The sequence below is a fragment of the Xiphophorus hellerii genome, chromosome 16 (genome assembly GCF_003331165.1).
Source record: "Xiphophorus hellerii strain 12219 chromosome 16, Xiphophorus_hellerii-4.1, whole genome shotgun sequence".
In the NCBI taxonomy this organism is placed as follows: Eukaryota; Metazoa; Chordata; class Actinopteri; order Cyprinodontiformes; family Poeciliidae; genus Xiphophorus; species Xiphophorus hellerii.
This window is the reverse complement of record NC_045687.1, coordinates 20,649,077-20,668,634: the sequence shown is the minus strand read 5'-3', so window position 1 is coordinate 20,668,634 and position 19,558 is coordinate 20,649,077. Positions and strand designations below refer to the sequence as shown.

General features: G+C 41.6%; 2 protein-coding genes across 2 annotated transcripts in view; both read left to right on the top strand.

The window, feature by feature from the left end:
- Nucleotides 1-102: 102 nt before the first annotated feature.
- Nucleotides 103-4,646, top strand: kpna2 (karyopherin alpha 2 (RAG cohort 1, importin alpha 1)). Its single transcript, XM_032587163.1, has 11 exons — nucleotides 103-227; nucleotides 431-556; nucleotides 635-775; nucleotides 1,387-1,475; nucleotides 1,561-1,829; nucleotides 1,924-2,018; nucleotides 2,777-3,040; nucleotides 3,135-3,368; nucleotides 3,909-4,091; nucleotides 4,180-4,329; nucleotides 4,410-4,646. Exons 2-11 carry the CDS (start codon nucleotides 500-502, stop codon nucleotides 4,497-4,499), a joined length of 1,572 nt encoding a protein of 523 aa, XP_032443054.1. The 5' UTR covers nucleotides 103-227; nucleotides 431-499; the 3' UTR covers nucleotides 4,500-4,646.
- Nucleotides 4,647-6,166: 1,520 nt separating this feature from the next.
- smurf2 (SMAD specific E3 ubiquitin protein ligase 2) overlaps nucleotides 6,167-19,558 on the top strand; it is a 72,748-nt gene continuing 59,356 nt past the window's right edge. Inside the window, exon 1 of the mRNA XM_032587160.1 lies at nucleotides 6,167-6,695. Coding sequence (XP_032443051.1) covers nucleotides 6,644-6,695 — 52 coding nt within the window. The 5' untranslated portion in view covers nucleotides 6,167-6,643. The remainder of the gene's footprint in view (nucleotides 6,696-19,558) is intronic.

Genomic DNA, 19,558 nt, shown 5'->3' with positions numbered 1-19,558 from the left:
ATCCAGCCTGAACTGATCCTGGATCAGGGCGAACCGGAGTCCACGTCTCGCGATGTTCTCGTGAAGTGACGGTGTTTCCGGTGACGCATGTGGTTTTTTTTCAAAACGACCAATGAACGCTGGCGAATAAATGCTTTGACTCGAATGGCCCAATCAGAGGTCTTTTTTCTGGAATTTAAAGGTCTGTGCGGCATTTTCTGACTACATCGCTCCTGCTCCTGCATTGGGTAAGTGTGACTGCTACTTCTGATTTTTTTTTTTTTTTTAAATATTTTATATGCTTTGTGTTTCTTTCACGTGGTACTGACTATTTTCTTACTTAGTTAACCAATGTGGTTGAATTTAAAATTTGAACGTAGTGTATTCTTATCTTGATATTTCCTGATATCACGAGGCAATTCAAGCGACGTAAAACCGTTTGTGTGCACAGGAATTACACCACTACAAGAGCTTTTCTCTGCTGCCGGCACTCCTAATCTCACCACAAAAAAAAAACAAAATGTCCGAGAACGTCGCACGCCTGAACAAATTCAAGAACAAAGGCAGAGATGCTAACGTGAGTTTTATACGAAAAAGCTAGAGTTGACCAAAATGCAGAATCCATAATTACACGCTTTATCTGAACTTAACGCAGGAGCTCCGACGCAGGAGAGTGGAGGTGAACGTCGAGCTTCGTAAAGCCAAGAAGGATGACCAGATGTTCAAGAGGAGAAATGTGGCCGCTGCCCCGGATGAGGCGACGTCTCCCCTCCAAGAAAGAAACCAGAACTGCCAGGTGAGCCTTTTAGCGTCCTCTTGAATTCAATTTAATAGTGTTCAAAATGCCTCGGCGCATAGGTTGCCAAAGACCTAAGCAACAGTTTTCATATGACGTTTATGTTTTTTGGGTCCTATTTTTGTCCTATATTACTGCCAGACTAAAATGTGTATATTAAGGGGGTAACTTTTCACCCAAAGAGAAGGGGTCAGGTATGTGAAATTAACAGTTACAATATAAAAGGTCATTCTGATTATTTTTTTTATTGCAAGAAAGATATGTAGCAGTTTAATTATAAAATATTGTTGGTCTCCTAGCATAATTGCCTAAGTCAAGATTGAATGTGTTTTGATGAACATTGACTGAAATGTGGTGAAAATAACTAAGAATGTTTTGGGCTGTAACAAATATTCAGGCAGGGTGATGTGGCAATGTAAGGAGATCAGTATTATGCAGAAACTGTATCTCAATTTGGCCCAAGTATGACCTGGGCAACTATGCTATGAGGCTAACAACATGCAACTCCAAGCAGAATTTTTTGGTATTTGTTCTGATCTCTGCTTATAAAATGTTGTGTATGGCTGAATACTTCCTGTCTGTTAATCCTCTGTTTTTCCTTACCTGTGCAGGCAATCAGACCGTGGACCGTTGAGGAGATTGTTGCTGGAGTGAACAGTGACAGTCGTGAGCCCCAGCTGCAGGCAACCCAGGCTGCACGGTAATTTATTAAAATAAAGCTGCAAGCAAAAGCTTTTCTTTCTTTTTTTTTTTCTTTCTTTTTAACTGCAATGTTTCTGGTGCAGGAAGCTGCTGTCCCGTGACAAACACCCTCCCATCGACCAGATGATCGCCGCCGGCCTCATCCCCAAGTTTGTCTCCTTCCTCGCCCTCACCGACTGCCCTCCGATTCAGTTCGAGGCGTCCTGGGCGCTGACCAACATCGCCTCGGGGACTTCTGATCAGACGGCCGCCGTGGTGGACGGTGGGGCCATCCCTGCCTTCATCAGCCTGGTCACCTCGCCCCAGCATCACATCAGCGAGCAGGCAGTCTGGGCTCTTGGAAATATCGCTGGTAAGTAGCAAAAATATATGTGTGGCTTTTTTTTTGGGGGGGGGGGTCAGCAGGGGGGTTGTGCATAATTATTCACATTTACTTCTCTCTTCAGGTGATGGGTCACATCTTAGAGACGTGGTGCTCAAGCACGGCGCAGTGGCCCCTCTGCTCACTTTGCTGGCAGTCCCTAACCTCACTGTATTCACTGTGAGTAGCATTTTCTTTGAAATGTGTTCAGATTATGGTTTGAAGTGACATCTCCCAACCCAACATTTTCAAATCTATTTTCAAATTTATGCAGCAAAAATTATTTAATTTTTTTTTTTCTCCAGCTTTTGCTTTGAATATATTAATGAAAGTTTAAAGGTCAACCAGAACATCCCCTCCACATTACCCAAATTTAACAAAATTGGTGTCAAACATTTGTGCAATAAACACTTTTGTTAATATTAATATTACCTATGGTAAATCTTTCCAGAGGTCATGAAAGGTCAACCAGCCCCTCTCCGACTTCAAATCAGACAAAGTTGGTGTCGGCGTTTTCTGTTTGTGCTTTTGTATTGAAGATATCAATGAAGGTCAAACCAAATTTCACTTGTGCTGCTATCATGTTAGATTTTTTTTTTTTTTAAGTCTCCATAGGTCAACCCTGTTTCACCCCCTCCCCGTTCACATTTACAAAACAATCTGCTCTGCTACATTTGTGTAGCAAAAAAGGCTTCTGTTGCTTTGATTATAGTGATGACTTCTGCAAACTTTTTTAAAATCTTTAAAATGATAGCAGCACAAACACATTTTACTGCACAAATGTTTTGACACCAGTTTTGTAAGATTTGAAATTCCTTGGTAATTCACCTCATCCGCCTCTAGGTGGTGTCCTAATCTAATTAAATCTTCATTTCTCCATGCCAAACTGACATCTACCTTCTGCTTTTTTTTTTTTTTTCCTCTTGATCTCTTCACAGCCCAGCTATCTTAGAAATGTGACCTGGACCCTGTCCAACCTCTGCCGCAACAAAAACCCATCTCCGCCCATGGAAGCCATCGAGCAGATTCTACCCGCCCTCATCCGCCTGCTGCATTATAACGACCTGGAGGTGTTGGCCGACGCGTGCTGGGCCATTTCCTACCTTACGGACGGACCCAACGACCGCATTGACGTGGTGGTCAAAACCGGCGTGATTCCTCGCCTGGTGAAGCTGCTCGACTTCCAAGAGCTGTCCGTAGTTGTACGTGCCAAACTTTACAAAACTCGCCCTATTCTCTACAGCTGCCACGTTTCTCCCGGCTGTTGAATAACCCTCTTTTTGTCTTTTCTCTTAGACTCCAGCACTCCGTGCTCTGGGTAACATCGTGACCGGCACAGATGAGCAGACTCAGGCTGTACTTGACGCCAGCGCGCTGTCCATGTTCCCCAAACTACTGCACCACAAAAAGGCCAACATCCAGAAGGAGGCAGCCTGGACTCTGTCCAACATCACGGCGGGGAAGGACACCCAGATCCAGGAAGTCATCAACGCAGGCCTCGTTCCCGACATGGTCGACATGCTCGTGCGGGTGCGTTCTGGGCAAAGATATTGTAGTAAAACTGAAATTGAAAACATTTTGGATAAAAACGATAATTACTAGGGGGGAATAACTATAACTAGGAAATATATTATGCATCTATCTAAAACATGCTGAAATTCTAGATGCATCTTTAATGAATCTTTTATGAATCCATTTACAAGTCTTCTGAAATGAACTAAATTAAATTAATGCAAACCCACTCTAAAAACTAATTGGAACAATCTGAAGAAGACAGTCACAAAGAAATTAAACTAAACTGTTACGAAAAACCTAAAAATATTATAGGTTCCGACTGGTGCTCGGTAGGGGTTAGAGTTATATGCAACTAGATTCATCAGTTAAAATCGGTTTATAAATTGAATAAAATCTGAAAACTCTTCAATGCACAAAGTGGAAATTTCTTATCTTTCAGATCAAATGATTTAGTTTGGTGCTTTTGAAACGTTCATTGAGAACCAGAGTTTGGTACAAAAATGTTTAATTTCCTTCCTTCTGTTTAGTTTTGGTGTTTCTCCTCTGTCTCTGCAGGGTGACTACAAAACCCAAAAAGAGGCGGTGTGGGCAGTAACAAACTTCACCAGCGGGGGCACTGTTCAGCAGGTGGTCCTCCTCGTCCAATCCAACGTTCTTGAGCCTCTGCTGAATCTGCTTTCCTCCAAGGACAGCAAAACCGTCCTCGTCATTCTGGACGCCATCACCAACATCTTCATGGTGAGTGCGCTGTCAGACCAAGCCGAAGCCGCATGAACCCCCGCGGCTTTATGTGCAGCGTCTCACGTTTCAAATGTCTCCATGTTAGGCCGGAGACAAAATCGGAGAGTCGTACAAACTGAGTCTGATGATCGAGGAGTGCGGTGGCCTGGACAAGATCGAGGCGTTGCAGTCTCACGAGAATGAGTTGATCTACAAAGCCGCGCTCAACTTGATTGAGAAGTACTTCTCTGAAGAGGTGGGTAGAGATGTTTGACCGTTAGCTTAGCCTGACGTGTTAAACCGTGTGTGACCTGTTCCCGTCTGCTTTCATTGAAGGAAGAGGAGGTGCAGTGTGTGATCCCTGAAGCTACTGATGACGGCTACGCATTCCAGATCAGTGAAAACCAGAGCACTTTTAATTTCTAAACAACTTGATGCTTTCACTCTGTACTGTAACCTCCCACTGCTACGGTCTGTCCTGTGTTCATGTGACGTTTGCTGATATTTGTATGTGTTGTACATACTCCTTTTATAACAAGAACAAATGTGTAAATAAAGTTGTTGGATCATGTTTGCCAGTGTTCACTCTTTCTGATTTTACTTTTATAAACTGCATTTAAAAAAAAAAAACCTTTAAATACTGACCAGGTTTAGTCAAAGACTGTTTATCTTGCAACAAATTAGAGAAATGTGTGAAAACATTTTATTACACATTTGAAATCCCATTAAGTTACATGTGGATGTTTTGGGATTAATTTACACTACAAAAACAGCCTTACCACGTATTTCTGCTCTAGTTTCTAGTGTAAACATATTAGTGCACTTGAAATAAGACAAACGTAACTTTTCAGAAAGGCGTTTAAATAATTTAATTAAAGTATTTAAATTGGCAGATTATCGCACTAATAACATGAGAAAAATGTCTTTGAAATCTCAGAGGAACTAGTACTTCATCTTTCTGAAAAGTTACCTGTAAGCAACATCTACATTCAGAACTTTCTAATAGAAAATGAGATGGGCATCTCAAAGGAAAACGATGTAAAAGTATATGGTTTTATTGGCTCTAGTGGCCTTTATTAGTGAATTGACAGGAAAGTGGGTAATGAGAGAAGGGGGAAGACATGCGTCAAATGTCGTCAGGCCAGGAATCAAACCTGCGACAGCCGCGTCGAGGACTAAGGGGTTGGGTTGTGCTTAACCTCTGCGCCACCACAGCACATCCCAGTATATGTTTTTTATATACAGTATATAGAAACGTACAGAATATCCAGAGTAAATGTTGCCAATAAATCCATGCAAAGCAGTTTTTTGGCATGTTCTACTAGCGTTTCAAGAACAACAAATGCTCATTACTTTCAGTTAAAAGAAACATGCAAGATGAATGGATGGAGAAAATCTATGAATATGAATTTTCTTGACGCAACAGTCTCTTTGTTGGATTTATATCTGGACTTTGAGTGAGCCATCCTAACATGCTGCAAGATGTTTTAATCTTATGTCAAATGTACGGCTCCTGGGTCCTTGGTCCATCAGCACATGCTGACTCACAATAAGATTATTTTCTTCATTTTCATTTTGTGTGGCAGATGAGATGCTGTCAGTTTTGGGCCCCGGTGACAAAAAGTTTTGGTGCTCTGGGCTGCGTCATCTGGAAGTTGGACCTCTATGCCCGTCTCAACTCTTTTGCAAATTACTAACAAGATTTGGAGAGAAAAAAAAAGAGTTATCCAATTATTAGATCAACCAATTTTCATATTAATTTAGAAGGTTTTCCCTACCCCTGTGAAGAAACGCATCCGCACAGCATGATACTGCCATCTCCGTGCTTCACTGAAATATGTAGTTAACTTCCTCCAAAGTGGACTCTGTTTAGTAATTAGGTGACTTCTGAATGAAAGGTGGTTGCTCTGGACTTTTTTTTTTTTTTTGGTTGATGTGTCTGAAATACAATTGCGCATTTTCATTGGTAAAACCGAAAATGATTGATTTGATATTTACGTATTTTCAAGATGACAGATTTGTTTGAAGGTAAATTAGGTGTCTCTCATCGCCGCCGCACAAAGCGCACAGTGATGCCCGTGTGTGAGTCACGGTTCAGCGCCACATGTTGGAGAAATGCCTGCCTCTCCCCCAGAGAGTGCTGTCGTCACCGGTCAGCTCGGGAAGCGGGACCTACCCCGGAGGCTCCGCACTTCAGCCGTGGAGGAGCTGAGAGGAGCCCGGGCCACTGACACAGGCTCTCTCCGAAGATGTGAAGATAAACACCGCGCTCCAGCACCGCGTACCCCTCGCTTTCCAGCGCCGGAGGAGACATTTTTAATTTTATTTGACTTTTTTAGTCTGCTGCAGCGCTTTTTTATATTTACGTTCTTCCCTCTTTTCTTTTTTTCAATTTTTGGCATTTATGAGCGGTCGCTATGGCAGTTCTGTCCACATCCGGGCTACAATGCTTTGACTCCATTATTGTCTAAAACTGGCGGAGAGGTTCATTAAACCTTATTATAATTTTTTTTTTCTACATCCAACGACACGTTTGTAGTAAGCGCAGTGAAGGCTCGGACCGAGAGGAGATGTCTAACCAAGGAGTCCGGCGGAATGGCCCCGTCAAACTGAGATTAACAGGTAGCCAACAACGCTCTTTAAATCCCCAAATATATTCCCACACACTTAGCTAGGAGAGGGTGGGTGTATTTGCTGGAGGTGAACAGTTCCCATGGGCCATGGAGTTGGCTCTCCCCTCTTGTTGTTGCTACTCTTTCTACAAAGAGCTCCACGTTAATTTAATTATGGATTTATTTCACGTTGCTGGCTTAAATGCGGGAACATTTGAGACGGAGCAAGAGCGAGCGCTGCATTTTGATATTATTGTTCTTGGAAGTAGTCTGAGCCCTGCGACTGTCGCCAGTTACCGCCTCCACCAGACAGAACGGGGTTCCCGGGGCTGCGCTGCTCGGTGCGATGCAATGGTTTTTCTTCTGCCTATTTTATCACCAATTTAGGCTTAATGAGGAGTTGGGGGGGGGGGGGGGGGGGGGGGGGAAAGATGGGCACGCTAAGAAAAAGAGCATGTGATGTATTGCATTTCCAGATATTTAAACACGTGTGTGCCTTCCAACTGTGGCACCGCTCTGCCTGACAGACGGCATTTAAAGTTGGCTAGCTTGGGTTAGCCTAGCCAGCTAGCTCTAACCAAGCCTTTCTGCCAGAACAAGGCTCGGTTTAGATAACAAACAACTCCACAGGTCACAAGAGTTTATAACTGGCTCTAAACAGTGTGCAGTGTCCCTTAACTGTCTGCAGACGGGCAGCTGGCTCCTTTGTTTGTTTTCCCAGTTAAAGCAGGTTATTATTAACCCTTTTCCTGTGTAACAGTAAATGTTTTAGGAACATTTTCTAGAGAAATGTTTGTCAAAGCAAGCGATTTGGTGTGGAAGAGCATTAAAATACATTTTAATGTCGAAATTCATGTCTGTGTGGGTTTCAACAGCTGTATATTTTTTAAGAAAAACTGAATATACATTGAAAAGTTGTGATCCGGAATCAAAGACAATTGGTCAATTTAAAAAAAAAAGTATTATTATTATGAAAGAGCTACAATTTTCGGTGCTTAAAATAAAGATATCAGTTATGAAGCGTGTAGGCTTACACGAAAATGTAAAATATAAAAACAGAAGAATAATAATACCATATTTGTGTACAGTGAGGGCAAATTTACAGCACAGAGTAGTTATTCAAAATACAGGCCAATATTTCGATTTTCAAAAGTTGAAATGATTGAGAAAATTTAAAAATGGACAAAATGTGCCTGCATATTTGTGCACACAAAAGCAACAGGGTTAATGAGTTTGACGTTAGCCTTGTTGGTTATAGTCTAGCAGCTGCTAGGAGGAAGGACCTTCAATAAGGCTCTTTTATGCATCCAGGACGCACTAGAAAAACATCTCTAAATTGTATAACTTTTTTTTTTTTTTTAAATGCCATAATTGCTGACGGACAATATCCTGCTTTGAAACAAAAATGCATTGCATCATAAAAAGCCCCCCCCAAAAAACAACTTCAATCCTGCAATTGAGATGTAATTTTGTCCATTTTTTATTGGAATCCAATCCCAATTCAGTAACAAATAAAAGTACTCACTACAGTAGGCAGCAATTTGAAAGCCGCTTCCTTGTGCATATGATTTGATTTAGATCTACTTGTATAAAACCCACTTCATTTGATAATGTTGTGTCACTATGTACTCTGCCCCCTACAGGCCCATGAGTGTAAGTCAGTAAAACATTTCCTCAAACCTGCAGGGCAGTTGTCAGTCAAAAATGCTGAATACATCTGACATGAGAATCATTTGTTATTGTCATCATACAGAAGCACATTGAAATTTGTTTCAGTAACAAAAATAAAGACAAACAAACAGCATAAGCCATGGATTGACAGGTGCATGATCTTTTATCTTAGCACTGCCTCTATAATTTGACACAACTGCAGTCTAAAGTATATTTTACACCAAATAACTCCAGAATCGTAAAATTTTCACAGTTTTGAAAATTATACGAGACTTGATTTTAGAGAGTCACGATATAGCAGCCTTTTCATCTGTATTGGTTAACTTTTGATAAATCAGGATGGATTCCATGAGTAAAACTTGGGCCGGTATCAATAACCGATGTTTGCTTCCATCTTGTTTCCCTTTATGTATGCATTTCTGGAGAGGGAATGTAGGGCGGCCATGTGATGTTTGTTTATTCAGAGTGTCGAAAGGATTGGGAGATCTATATAAATATGCCGTACGACTAAATATCGGTTACCGCTGATTGTAGCCCAGATTTTCAAATCGGTGCATTCCTTGTTAATTTTACGTTGGGGAAGAAATTGCAAATCTTCTGTCCATGATTGTGGACGTCGTGCATCCATGGCGACATTTGACCTGAAATTTATACTGTTACTCCTTTACAAATGTTTCTGTATGCATAGGATATGACAGAGTTTTTGAAACCAAAACAATGTGCTTTGCAGATTACTGTGGCTGCATAAATGTAAGTTTTTTGTTTTCTTTTATTCTATAAAACTGAAGTAGAATAAACAGCAAGTGCAAGTACATCCATGGAAGTGGAGCTGGTGACCGTGTTTGTTATTGTAGAGGAAGCAGGTCAGTGTTAAACTGTGTTATTATTGTTATTATTATTAGATCAGCAGTCCCGCCTGAACCAGTGACCCACTCTCACCTCTGCGTTATGATTCATTGTGGAACATTAACATGTGATCCCTCTGCAGCCGCATTATGCTGTGCCGCTCTCCCGCTCTCTCTAAACCACTTGGTTTGTGCCTTTTTCAAACAAACAGGGAAAAGAAGAAGAAGAGGAGGAAAAAAAAGGCTTTACATGAAAGCAGTTTGGTGTTTTGACTGGGATAGGGGTCACACAGCTGCCCTTTATTTGATCTACAGCCAGGTCGTGACCTAAATGCCTTTTAAAGGGGCTGGATGCTTCCACCAGGAGGAGGGGGCAAAATAAATGTTCAACCCCGCTGCGGTTTCTGTCTGACAAAAAGCAGAAACTTTAGGTAGTTTTAGTTAACATGGTCAAGGACGGCGAGCTTTCGACCGCGTTTGTGGTTGTTCCGTGTTCGTTACTGGGAATTTTCACGCATGACTTGGGCGCACTGCAAAACACTGCCAGGGTTTACTTTAGAGAAAAAACTCCCAACATGTTCCATAACAGAGAGAGGTTGAGAGTCAGCTTTGCTGTACTTCTTTCAGCCTTCCTGTTATCTACCAAAAATATTGCTCTCTAATGTTCTCAGAAAAGCAGTTTACTTTTTAAATGGCTTCTTAAACACTTGATGAATACTAAAAACATCAAACTTTGATCTGAAATTGGACTCTCTTGTAAAGATGTTGGAATGTTGCTTTTTCTAGGCACGGATATTATACAAAATGTAATTATCAACAGTATATTGAATTCTCACAACCATATAAAACCATTAGGGATGCACCAATATGGAAAATTTGGGCCGATATCGGTAGGCAATATTAGTATTTCTGTTATGGCCAATAAGTAGGGTGCACCGATTGCAGTTTTCTGGCCGATTATGATCCGTAAAAAGCCTGACCTGCCGATTCCAATTTTGGCCGATGCCATTTTTTTTTTTGGTCTGAAATGTCGCTAAATTCTGCAAGAAAGTTGCTAACTTTGCAACAGTAGGGTGACGATTGTTAGTCGCAAACATGCTGACATGACCTGGTGGGCCGGTCTGTCGGTCAAACCGGAGCAGAAGAGGACAGTGGCTGATTTTAAGACCATTGCCGATACGATCGGCTTCACATGTAAGTATTGGCTGATCTCCCAAAATCAAGAGAATCAGGCAATATTATTGTATTTTGGGATAACTTTTGGGACAATTTATCATCTCGCAAAATTTGTTATCCTGACAGGCTTACTAATAGTAGCTTCATAGTTTTCCATTATAGCGCAGTCCTAATTCTCAGGCCTTAATATTTACCCTCTCAGTGATTGGTGATCTGGACACATCACCTTGATATCTTTCTTACTTACAAAAATATTCAGAACTAGAGCATTTTGTCATGAATTAATTTCAGTGCTGCCCTGGACGACCTGCAGTTCTCTCCTGATGGAATGCTGGGATTGTGACTGCTGTGAAAAATGGCGGGACCCTGCAGACCAGCTCTCCTTTTGATGCTGAGTAACCCGGCACAGCACCTCAAACACCTTCAGGAAAAGCTGGACGTCTGGATCATTGTCAGCGCATTCGCTCACATGTATTGTCCTTTTGTGGCCTGTCGCCATGACAAATATCGCTGGGTGTTAAATTGTCCCAGAAATGATTGCGATAAATCATAATATTGTCATTTTGAGATCATTTTCAACAGTAATGATGATAATAATGGCATGTTAATGCAAATATACACTTTCAAAATTAAACAAAATTTAATTTCTAAAGAAGATTTAATACTGAAACTGGAAAGCAAGTTAAATAATCCAAAGTAGACCGTGCCGTGGTGGCGTAGTGGTTAGCGTGACCCATATTTGGAGGCCTTGAGTCCTTGACGCGGCCGTCGCGGGTTCGACTCCCGGACCCGACGATATTTGCCGCATGTATTCCCCCCTCTCCTTCCCCGTTTCCTGTCAGCCTACTGTCATATAAGGGACACTAGAGCCCACAAAAGACCCCCTGGAGGGGTAAAAAAAAAAAAAAATCCAAAGTAAACAACAATAATTAAAATGGATTATGACGTTTCTGTGGTCAAAATTACGTTTAAAAAGATGATGATAATCGGTCAGCTTACACCAGGAAAACAGGTAAAAACTACTTTGAAAAGGGTGTCAAATATTTGCAGCGTCTCTCAAGATGCAGACTTTTCAATAATATTAAACCGGAGCATCTCTTTAACAACTGTTGTCCAGATGTAAATTATCTCACTTGTTTTAGTTTGTTATGCGATTTATTGATTTATCGGTTATTGGAACGGGCTTACTCACTCTTGCGTTTTCTCTTGGTCCTCAGTAAGGTTCCTTACCCCAGGAACCCCAGGGTCGGTGTGACAGAACCTCGACACCGCAGTTGTCCACGCAGAGGCGAGGCTCGTCTGTCGAATGCGCCTCTGCAACATGACTTCTGGATTTTCTCATTTCATTTCGGGGCTCATTTTTTGGATCCTGTCACGTAGCTGCTTATTAGCAGCGAACGACTCGTCGCTACGTCTGAAGCATCTCCTATAACCGTTTGTCTCGTCGGCGTCCATTTGAACCAGATGTTCCACATGTTTGCCGGCTTCTAAACTTTAAAAAGAAAAACAAAAGAAATTGCTAAAACCAACACTTTAGAGGGCGACTCGTCCGCCGCCTCCTCCTCCTCCGCTGCCGTACACCTGATCACTTCTATGTTATGTCACATGTAAACAGAGCTAATAGCATTACATGCTCCGCCGTCTGGGGCATAAATTACACCATGATAGCATGACTCATTACTTTGTGTGATCATTCATAAATTCTCCCCTGGCTCTTGGAGTGTAGTAATTGAGTAGGGGGCGTGGAGGTGTTTTGGGGGAACCTTCTGTGCATCTTTAAATGGGATGATGTCACTGTCATCCACTCAGAGCGTCTTCCTTCGGATGGGATTAGGATTTTGCAATGGGGGGGGGGGAAAAAGAGAATCTGAAGTGTAAAGACATTTTTGTTGCTGTTTTTTTTGCTGTTCAGCTCCACATTCTCAACGTCTATTGTTGCGCCGTCCGGGGGTTTCACGTGTGACTCGTCGAGCATATGGTTTGCTCGTCTGAATTCTTTGGCCCGATGCAGATCGGCGGAGAGAGCTATCTCAGTGGGATTCCCTAAAAGTCTCTACTCGCATTCCCTCCTCTTCCCTCCTGTTCTTTCCGACTGTAAGCGTCTTCCCCCCTCAGGCCGAAGCATATTTCAATATTTCACCTCCCGCCCGTACCGACTGAGCTTCTACGCGCTCCTAAAGAGGGGGCGTCCGTGGATCCTTAAAAAGTCTTACATCTATGTATCTAAAATTAAGGTATTAAGAAATGTCTTAAATTCATTTTAAAATGTAAGTTTGGTCTATAATTTGGTTGTGGCAGGGCTATTTACTCGTCTATTCTATGTAGTTTATTCTCAATAAACTTTTCTGTCACGCAAAAGTGACTGAAGTGACATAATGATCTTCCAGTCATTGTGTTCTGTGACTTGAACATATTTGAGACTACCGCTAACTTTGGTTACCTAGCAACAACCTGTTGAGTAGCAGCTTCGGGGATCGCCACCAGGCCTTACGCTGCTTAAAAATAACAAACGGCGTGGAGTGAAAACTGTGGATAAAACAGGAAAGGTCACGCTACTATTGTGGCTGTGTTTCAGATATTTAAAACAAGAAACCAATAAATAATTATCATTATTGACTGATAAGAAAAGCTTATTTTGTTATACGTTTTTCAGCCATGTTGTCCAGACTCAGCAGCTAATAAACCCTTGCTAGCTGGCTAGCAAGTAGCAGTAGTTAACCAACTAGCTAGTTATCTACTGCGCCTGAGCTAGCTGCTCTACTAATTGCAATGATAAGTGCAATTATTATCTATCATTTGTCTTAATTGATCTAATTAGCCAGCTAGCAAAAAACAGAAGAAGCTTTTTTTGCCAGCTGGGACATTTCTGCTGCAAACCTGTTGATGTTACGTACATTCTGGGCAACGAAACCTGGCACTACTATATAAAATCTGCAATTTTCTTTCCTTTCATCCATAATGGTCTTACAAAAGGCTCTTAACATGTCTTAAATTGAGTTGATGAAACCCTGTCTCCCCTCTCCACTCTGTGTCATGCATTCTGCTTCTTTTTTTTTTTTTCCACGTTTAATTGCCGACGATTAGCAGTCGATGATGCTGCAGCCGTTTTCTGCAAAACTGGAGGTCGCCACTGCCGTTATTTTTGGAGGAAAACCTTGTTGTTGTTTTTTTAAAAAAAGAGGGGGTCCTGTCTGTTAGATGACTGACAGCTGAATGGGCACAGATGCCGCCTGAGAAGAGAACAGACTTGTTTTAACGATGCAACAAAGGCTCTTGGGGTTTCACACTGGCCCCACTGTGTGGTGTGGCCTGAAAAGGCTCGATGTCTCTCCTTTTTTGTATGCTTTTTAGTCTGACTGTAGTCCACAGATGCGGGGGGGTTGTCTTTGGATCTTTGTTGGTTAATTGAAGAAGATTTCCCTGCAGCTGGGCATGGAAGGTTGGGAGGCAACGGGGGGGCTTTCTGTAGAGGCACAGGACCTGACGATCAAGGAAGTTTTAATGTGGTCTGCGCTGGCTCTGGGTGCATTCATGTGGTCTCAGTCAGAGCTGTGTGTTTTTTCTTTTTTTTAAGAGTGGCTGCATGGAAGTGATTTGAGTTCATCTGGGTGTTCAGACAGGATACGTAGTAAATACGCCGTGATTAGCTACATGTGGTGAGAGGGGCCTCAGTGTGGAGATGCATTTTAAGGGCAACGTTTCCCCCATTTTCTTTCTTCTTTTTTTTTTTTTTTTTGCTTTGAGAAGAAAGATGCGAAAGTAAACAAAATGATCTCGAGCGGTGATGGAGGGGGTGAAAAAAATGACATTGGGAAGCTGAAGCTGTTATGGAGCATAACTTGTAAACATTTGGTTTCCCTCCCGCCGAGAGCCTCCCGACAATTTAAATAGTTTTGCCAATTAATTGACTTGCTGGAGTTTGGGTTTGGTGTTGGTTCAGCTGCGCCATGGCGATGACGAAGCTTTCCGCGCTCGGTCCTCCTTCAGAGGGATCGCTCCTTGGGCCAAACATTTGTCCAGACGTCACTTCTGGCAGAACGTTCCACCGTTTGAAGCTCACTTTTAATCATAAAGGAGAGGTGTAGTGCTTGTGTTACTCAGCGACATGCCAGAAATGTCATAACTGCGGGTGGCTTACGGCTTCAGCCTGTCCCTTTGTGTAAACAGTAGCCGATGAGCTAGTTGAGTGGATGGCATGTGTGGTTTAGGGAGGCCAGCTCTTTTTGCCAAGCAGATCATCAACGCGCCATTATGGCTGCTTTGTTGTAACAATTTGATTAGAAGGAGAGCGTAAATGTAGCAATACAGATCTAATTATTTAGTTTTGTCCTTATCATCTACGCACTAACTTTGTCATGGTGTCTTTGAGGAAATCCCAGTAAAATATTTGTGGTTGTACCCAGACAGAAAAAGTGTGAGAATGTTTTCAAAGTGATGTATATCGAGTTATAGTTTCAGAACAGATTACTTTCTGGTCATCTAGTAATTCAACAAGCTGTAAAAATTACGGATGCCTGGGATGGCGGTTTTCGATTTGGGCGGTTGTCCAGGGGAGTTCCAGGAAGTGGTGGGGTAACCAAAAACTAGAAAATACAATATCTGTCTGTCGTCCCCTGATAGTTGTATGCATGTGTGTTGGAGTAAGTTTCCCTTAGTTCCCTTAGTCCATCGTCCTTCTGGGGGGTTTGAGTGAGACCTTCTTCAGAGGCCGGTTCTGTTAACCTGGCTGTGGTTTTTAATGGGTCAGAATTGGATTAGTGGTGAATGTGAGGGAAGCGAATTTATACTGACGACTAGATGGATATTCGCCTCCTGGCTTTACTTCTATCCTCCCTGCCTCACTGTCTGCATAATCCCTGTTTCGTTCCCATCTCTTAAACTAGAAATCCCTTTGAAGTTGGGCCAGTAGCAATTAGCAATAAATCAATTAACTGCATAACAAATGAAAGCATGGTTTATTGTTTTTCTCTTTTCTCTCTTTCTACCAAAAACTCGATGACTAAAGTCTTCAATCTATTGCTTTGGTATCAACTAGCACCCCCTCCCTCCTCCCCCCCTTTTTCTAAATTAATTTTGTTTACAGAGACTTCTTATTTAATTTTATTTGTTATTTCTGTTGTTTTCTTTATTCATTTACGGTATGTCCAGTGTTAAATGTTCATTAGAATTTAAAGTCACTCGATCTGTGAAATTGTGTTCTTGCATTATCATACCATAACCATTTTACTGCGTCTCAAAGCAACAATATTATAATTTATCGCAATAATTTCCGGGACAATTTATCGTCCAGCAAAATTTGTTATTGTGACTGGCCTATTTGAAGTTGCACTCTGTTTAGTCTGTTTAGAACTTTTTATACAGGCTTGTTTGTAAAAAGGCGAATACTTTGTGTTGTGGTTAACAACATAAAATGATGTCGATAATAATTATTAATCTGGTTAAAAATAAAAAGTTTAATTCTTGAACTAAAAAATCAGACCAAGGGCAACAAATGGTTATTTCCACTCACCCATTTTCTTTCTTTCTTTGCAAAATACTAATACATTTTGACATATTTTCCTTTTTTGTGACATCACCACCACAAACTATCACTTATTAGTGCAGAGCTATGAAGTGGAAAAGGAAATGACATAAAGATTTCTAAAAATGTCTTTAAATTTTTCTAATTCTGCTCTGACGCCGCCAAATAAAATCCAACCAGATGCCTTTAAGTCACCTTTTGAAACATGGTGGTGGCAGCAGCATGTCGTGAGGATGGAATTAAATCTAGAGCACATCAGACTGAGCGCAGGCTTATCTTTCATAAGAACAAACAAAGTACAAACATGCATCCGGCACTACAATGAAACGGTTCGATTAAATTATATCCTTTTATTAGACTGAACCGATGGCTTCTTCCTAAAACCTGATAGACATGAAGCCATTTTGCAAGTAACAATGGGGAAAAATTGTCTGTCTTTAGATCTCCTTTCAAAAAACCTGCAGCTTTTTCAAAGTATCAATTTAGGTGGCTGGTTACAAGAGCATGCCACGCTTTTTAGATTAAGGAGAAGAACAACATTGTGCGAGTGTGGATCAGCAAACAGGGCTTTGTTCTTGGGCGTGCAGGCTCTGCGTCTGATCATATGCTCTCAGGGTTAACTCTGTATAACTTGGTGCATATGGAAGGTTCTCCAGTCCGCCGTGTTACTGACTGAGGGGTCGTTGATGCAAACACAAGACGCCAACAGCTGTATGTATGGATTTGCACAAGATCGCATTTCAAATGGAAGCTCTGCTCAAATGGAGCAAATCCACAACAGGATTGTTAAAAAAAAAAAGAAAAGAAAAACTGAGATTAAACGCACTGTAACCCCTCTGCCCCCACCGCCACCACACATGGCGGTTGTTACTCATCCACTTGAATATCGGTTTCTCTATGAGAGCGAGTTTCATTATGTGTAACCGTCTGGTTGATAAAAGCTGTGGCTTGCTTCACAGGAAGACGGTAATGAAGCTAACCTGCAGATCAAAGCTAAAACAGGAGTGCCTGATGATTCACCTCTCGGGCAGCTTCTTCTACAGACACTGTTATCAGTCTTATTGGGAAACGCTGGTTCCGGTGTGTCTAGCAGTTGCTGCAATAGATGTGGGAATGAACTGTCTGATGGTCGTTTTGTTTTTTCTTTCTTTTTTTTTCTTTTTTTTTAAATCTAACCAGATGTTAGAATTTTTCCATTTTATTTTTGACTGAAATTAATTTATGTCAGTTTATCACCCATCCAAAAGTCAAAGGTTTGACAGCAAGAATTTAAACTTTGGACAGATGTTAAAATGCTGGTTATCAAGTGCCTCTTTGAAGTGTTTCATGTCAGCCAAACACCGCTAATAGACCTGTGGTGGGCATGCGCCCGCTAATCTGCTAATGCGCTAATAGTAGAACCAATTTTTCTTTTAGCTCTTTTACCAACTTTTGACAGCTTTTATCACACGGAGTTTAATTTCTCAAAGGAAGCTAACTAATTTACTTGGCTGTTTTGTAAGCTTTCTGTTGAACATAGCTTGACATCTGTGTTGAAGTTTTGCTCATTGCTGCATTATGTTATGAGTAGATGTTTGTAGTTAGATTTGTCAGCATCAATACAAACGTATTGATTCTCTCATTTTGAAGTGGATGAAGACTGTTCATATGGCAATCCCATTTCTTCTCCTCTTTCCTCTTTTTTGTTTGAAATAACTTTATTTCAAACAAAAAACAAAAAGGAACAAAATAAAACATGGATAATAGTGGACAAGATTTAAATACAATATCTAAGGACATTATAGAATATGTAAAGTAAAGTATATCAAAATTAAATTGTGCTCAAATATTGTCTTTAAAGGGGACATGTAATTCAATTGAAATTCCATGTTGGTGTAGCAGAACTAATGTGTAGGACTTTTTAGTTTGCAGTGCCCATCATTGTAATAAACCAGTGCAAATTAAATCCGAAATTTGGAATGAATGGGAAAGTATACATTGTGTTCAACAACCTTTACAAATAAACTAAACAGTGGGGGTTCAAGAAGCACATTTTTCTTCAAGTGTACCTGTAAACTCTTAAGGTATTTGTACATCTAGGAACTGGGATTCTTACCCATTCCTCCAAAACAATTCTAGTTCAATCAAATTGAATGAAGAACATCTCATCAATTTTTAAGTATTGCCACAGATGCTCAACTAGATTAAGTGGTGGAAGTTACCATGCTTTGATTTCAAGCAATGGATTATATGAGTAGGGTATTTGTCCTACTGAAAGGTGAACTTCTGCTCCAGTCTCAAGTCTTTCACTGCCTTTCTTCCAGGATTGCTCTCAACATCTCTACTTACACCAAGGTAGGGTAGAGTGGCCTCTTCGGGTCGGGAATGAGGTCTTGAGACTGGGGCAAATGGAGGAGTTTGAGTACCTGGGGGTCTTGTTCATGATTGATAAAAAATGGTGTGAGAGATTGGTGTAGGGTCTGCAGAGATTCAAAGGCTGTACTGGTCTGTCATGGTGAAGAGAGCTGAACCAAAAGGCGATGCTCTCGATTTACTGATTGATCTATGTTCCCATCCTCATCTACGTCCTCCCTCTTTGGGTAGTGACTGAAAGATTAAGATTGTGGATACACGCGACCAAAATGAGTTCTCCGCAGGATGACATGGTGGAGGGACTATGTTTCTTGACTGGCCTGGGAACGCTTTGGGATTCCCCTGGAGAATGGGAAAAGGGAAGTCTGAGGAAGTCGTGAGTCTTTCTACTTGGGCTTCTTCCTCTGCAACCCAATGCTGGATTAAGCAGAAGACAATGGATGGATGGATCTTTATGTTTTTCAAGACTTGTCAGAAATCTTGGGAACAAATCAATTTCCCTCCCCTTGACTATTGTTGCTTTTGTTTACTACATCAAATCCCAATAAAACACATTGAAAGTTGTGGTGGCAGCATAACAAAATGTTCAGACACTAAGAATACTTTCAAGGTATTTCATTTGGGTCGGTCATGCTGCTTGCTAATGGTTGCTGTATGGATGACTGAGCTCATTGTGAAGGCTGATTATTGCCTGCAACTACATGCAGCGTCATTCAGCTGTGCCTTTTGATCAAGAGACCACCCCTGTGGGTTAATCATGACAATTTAAGAAAACGCTTCACATCCCAAAGTACGATGACGAAGCGCTTTAGCAAATTGCAGTGTTGGGGTTTCGTGTCTGATTAAGGCAAGTTGTTGGGAGTATTAGACGGTTGTCTAAGGTCCTTTATTGGCACGTCAGACAGCAGAAAACGGGGAAACGTGGCTCTGATGTAACAATGGCTCTATGACCGAAACTTCCAAGGAAAGTTGGAGGGCAGGGAAGCAAAGTAGCAGTTTTCTGGCAACAAAGGCAAGTGTGGCCATCCACCTCTACTAAACAGGATGGTGCTACTACTCCTGCAGCTTGACCCTCTATCTTCCTCAATTACATCAGAGGAGACGAGGAGGCCAAGAAGCGAGGAAAGCCACGCAGCCGCCCACAACAGCCCAGGTCCCAGCCAGCGGTGCTCCGCTCGTTGTTTTCACTTCAGCCCCAGCCGTGATGGCACTGTGGAACACTTTACTCGCCTGGATGACTTTCTGTTGGACACGTTGAGGCGTACACAGTGGAAAGAGAGAGTGATGTAGTCTGCAGGGGTAACAGGA

Excerpts from the sequence above, each read along its gene's own strand:
- kpna2 (XM_032587163.1), top strand. The coding sequence starts at position 500 with ATGTCCGAGAACGTCGCACGCCTGAACAAATTCAAGAACAAAGGCAGA. Across the intron at positions 2,019-2,776 it reads CTAACCTCACTGTATTCACT|CCCAGCTATCTTAGAAATGT; the intron begins GTGAGTAGCATT and ends ATCTCTTCACAG. Across the intron at positions 4,092-4,179 it reads CCATCACCAACATCTTCATG|GCCGGAGACAAAATCGGAGA; the intron begins GTGAGTGCGCTG and ends TCTCCATGTTAG.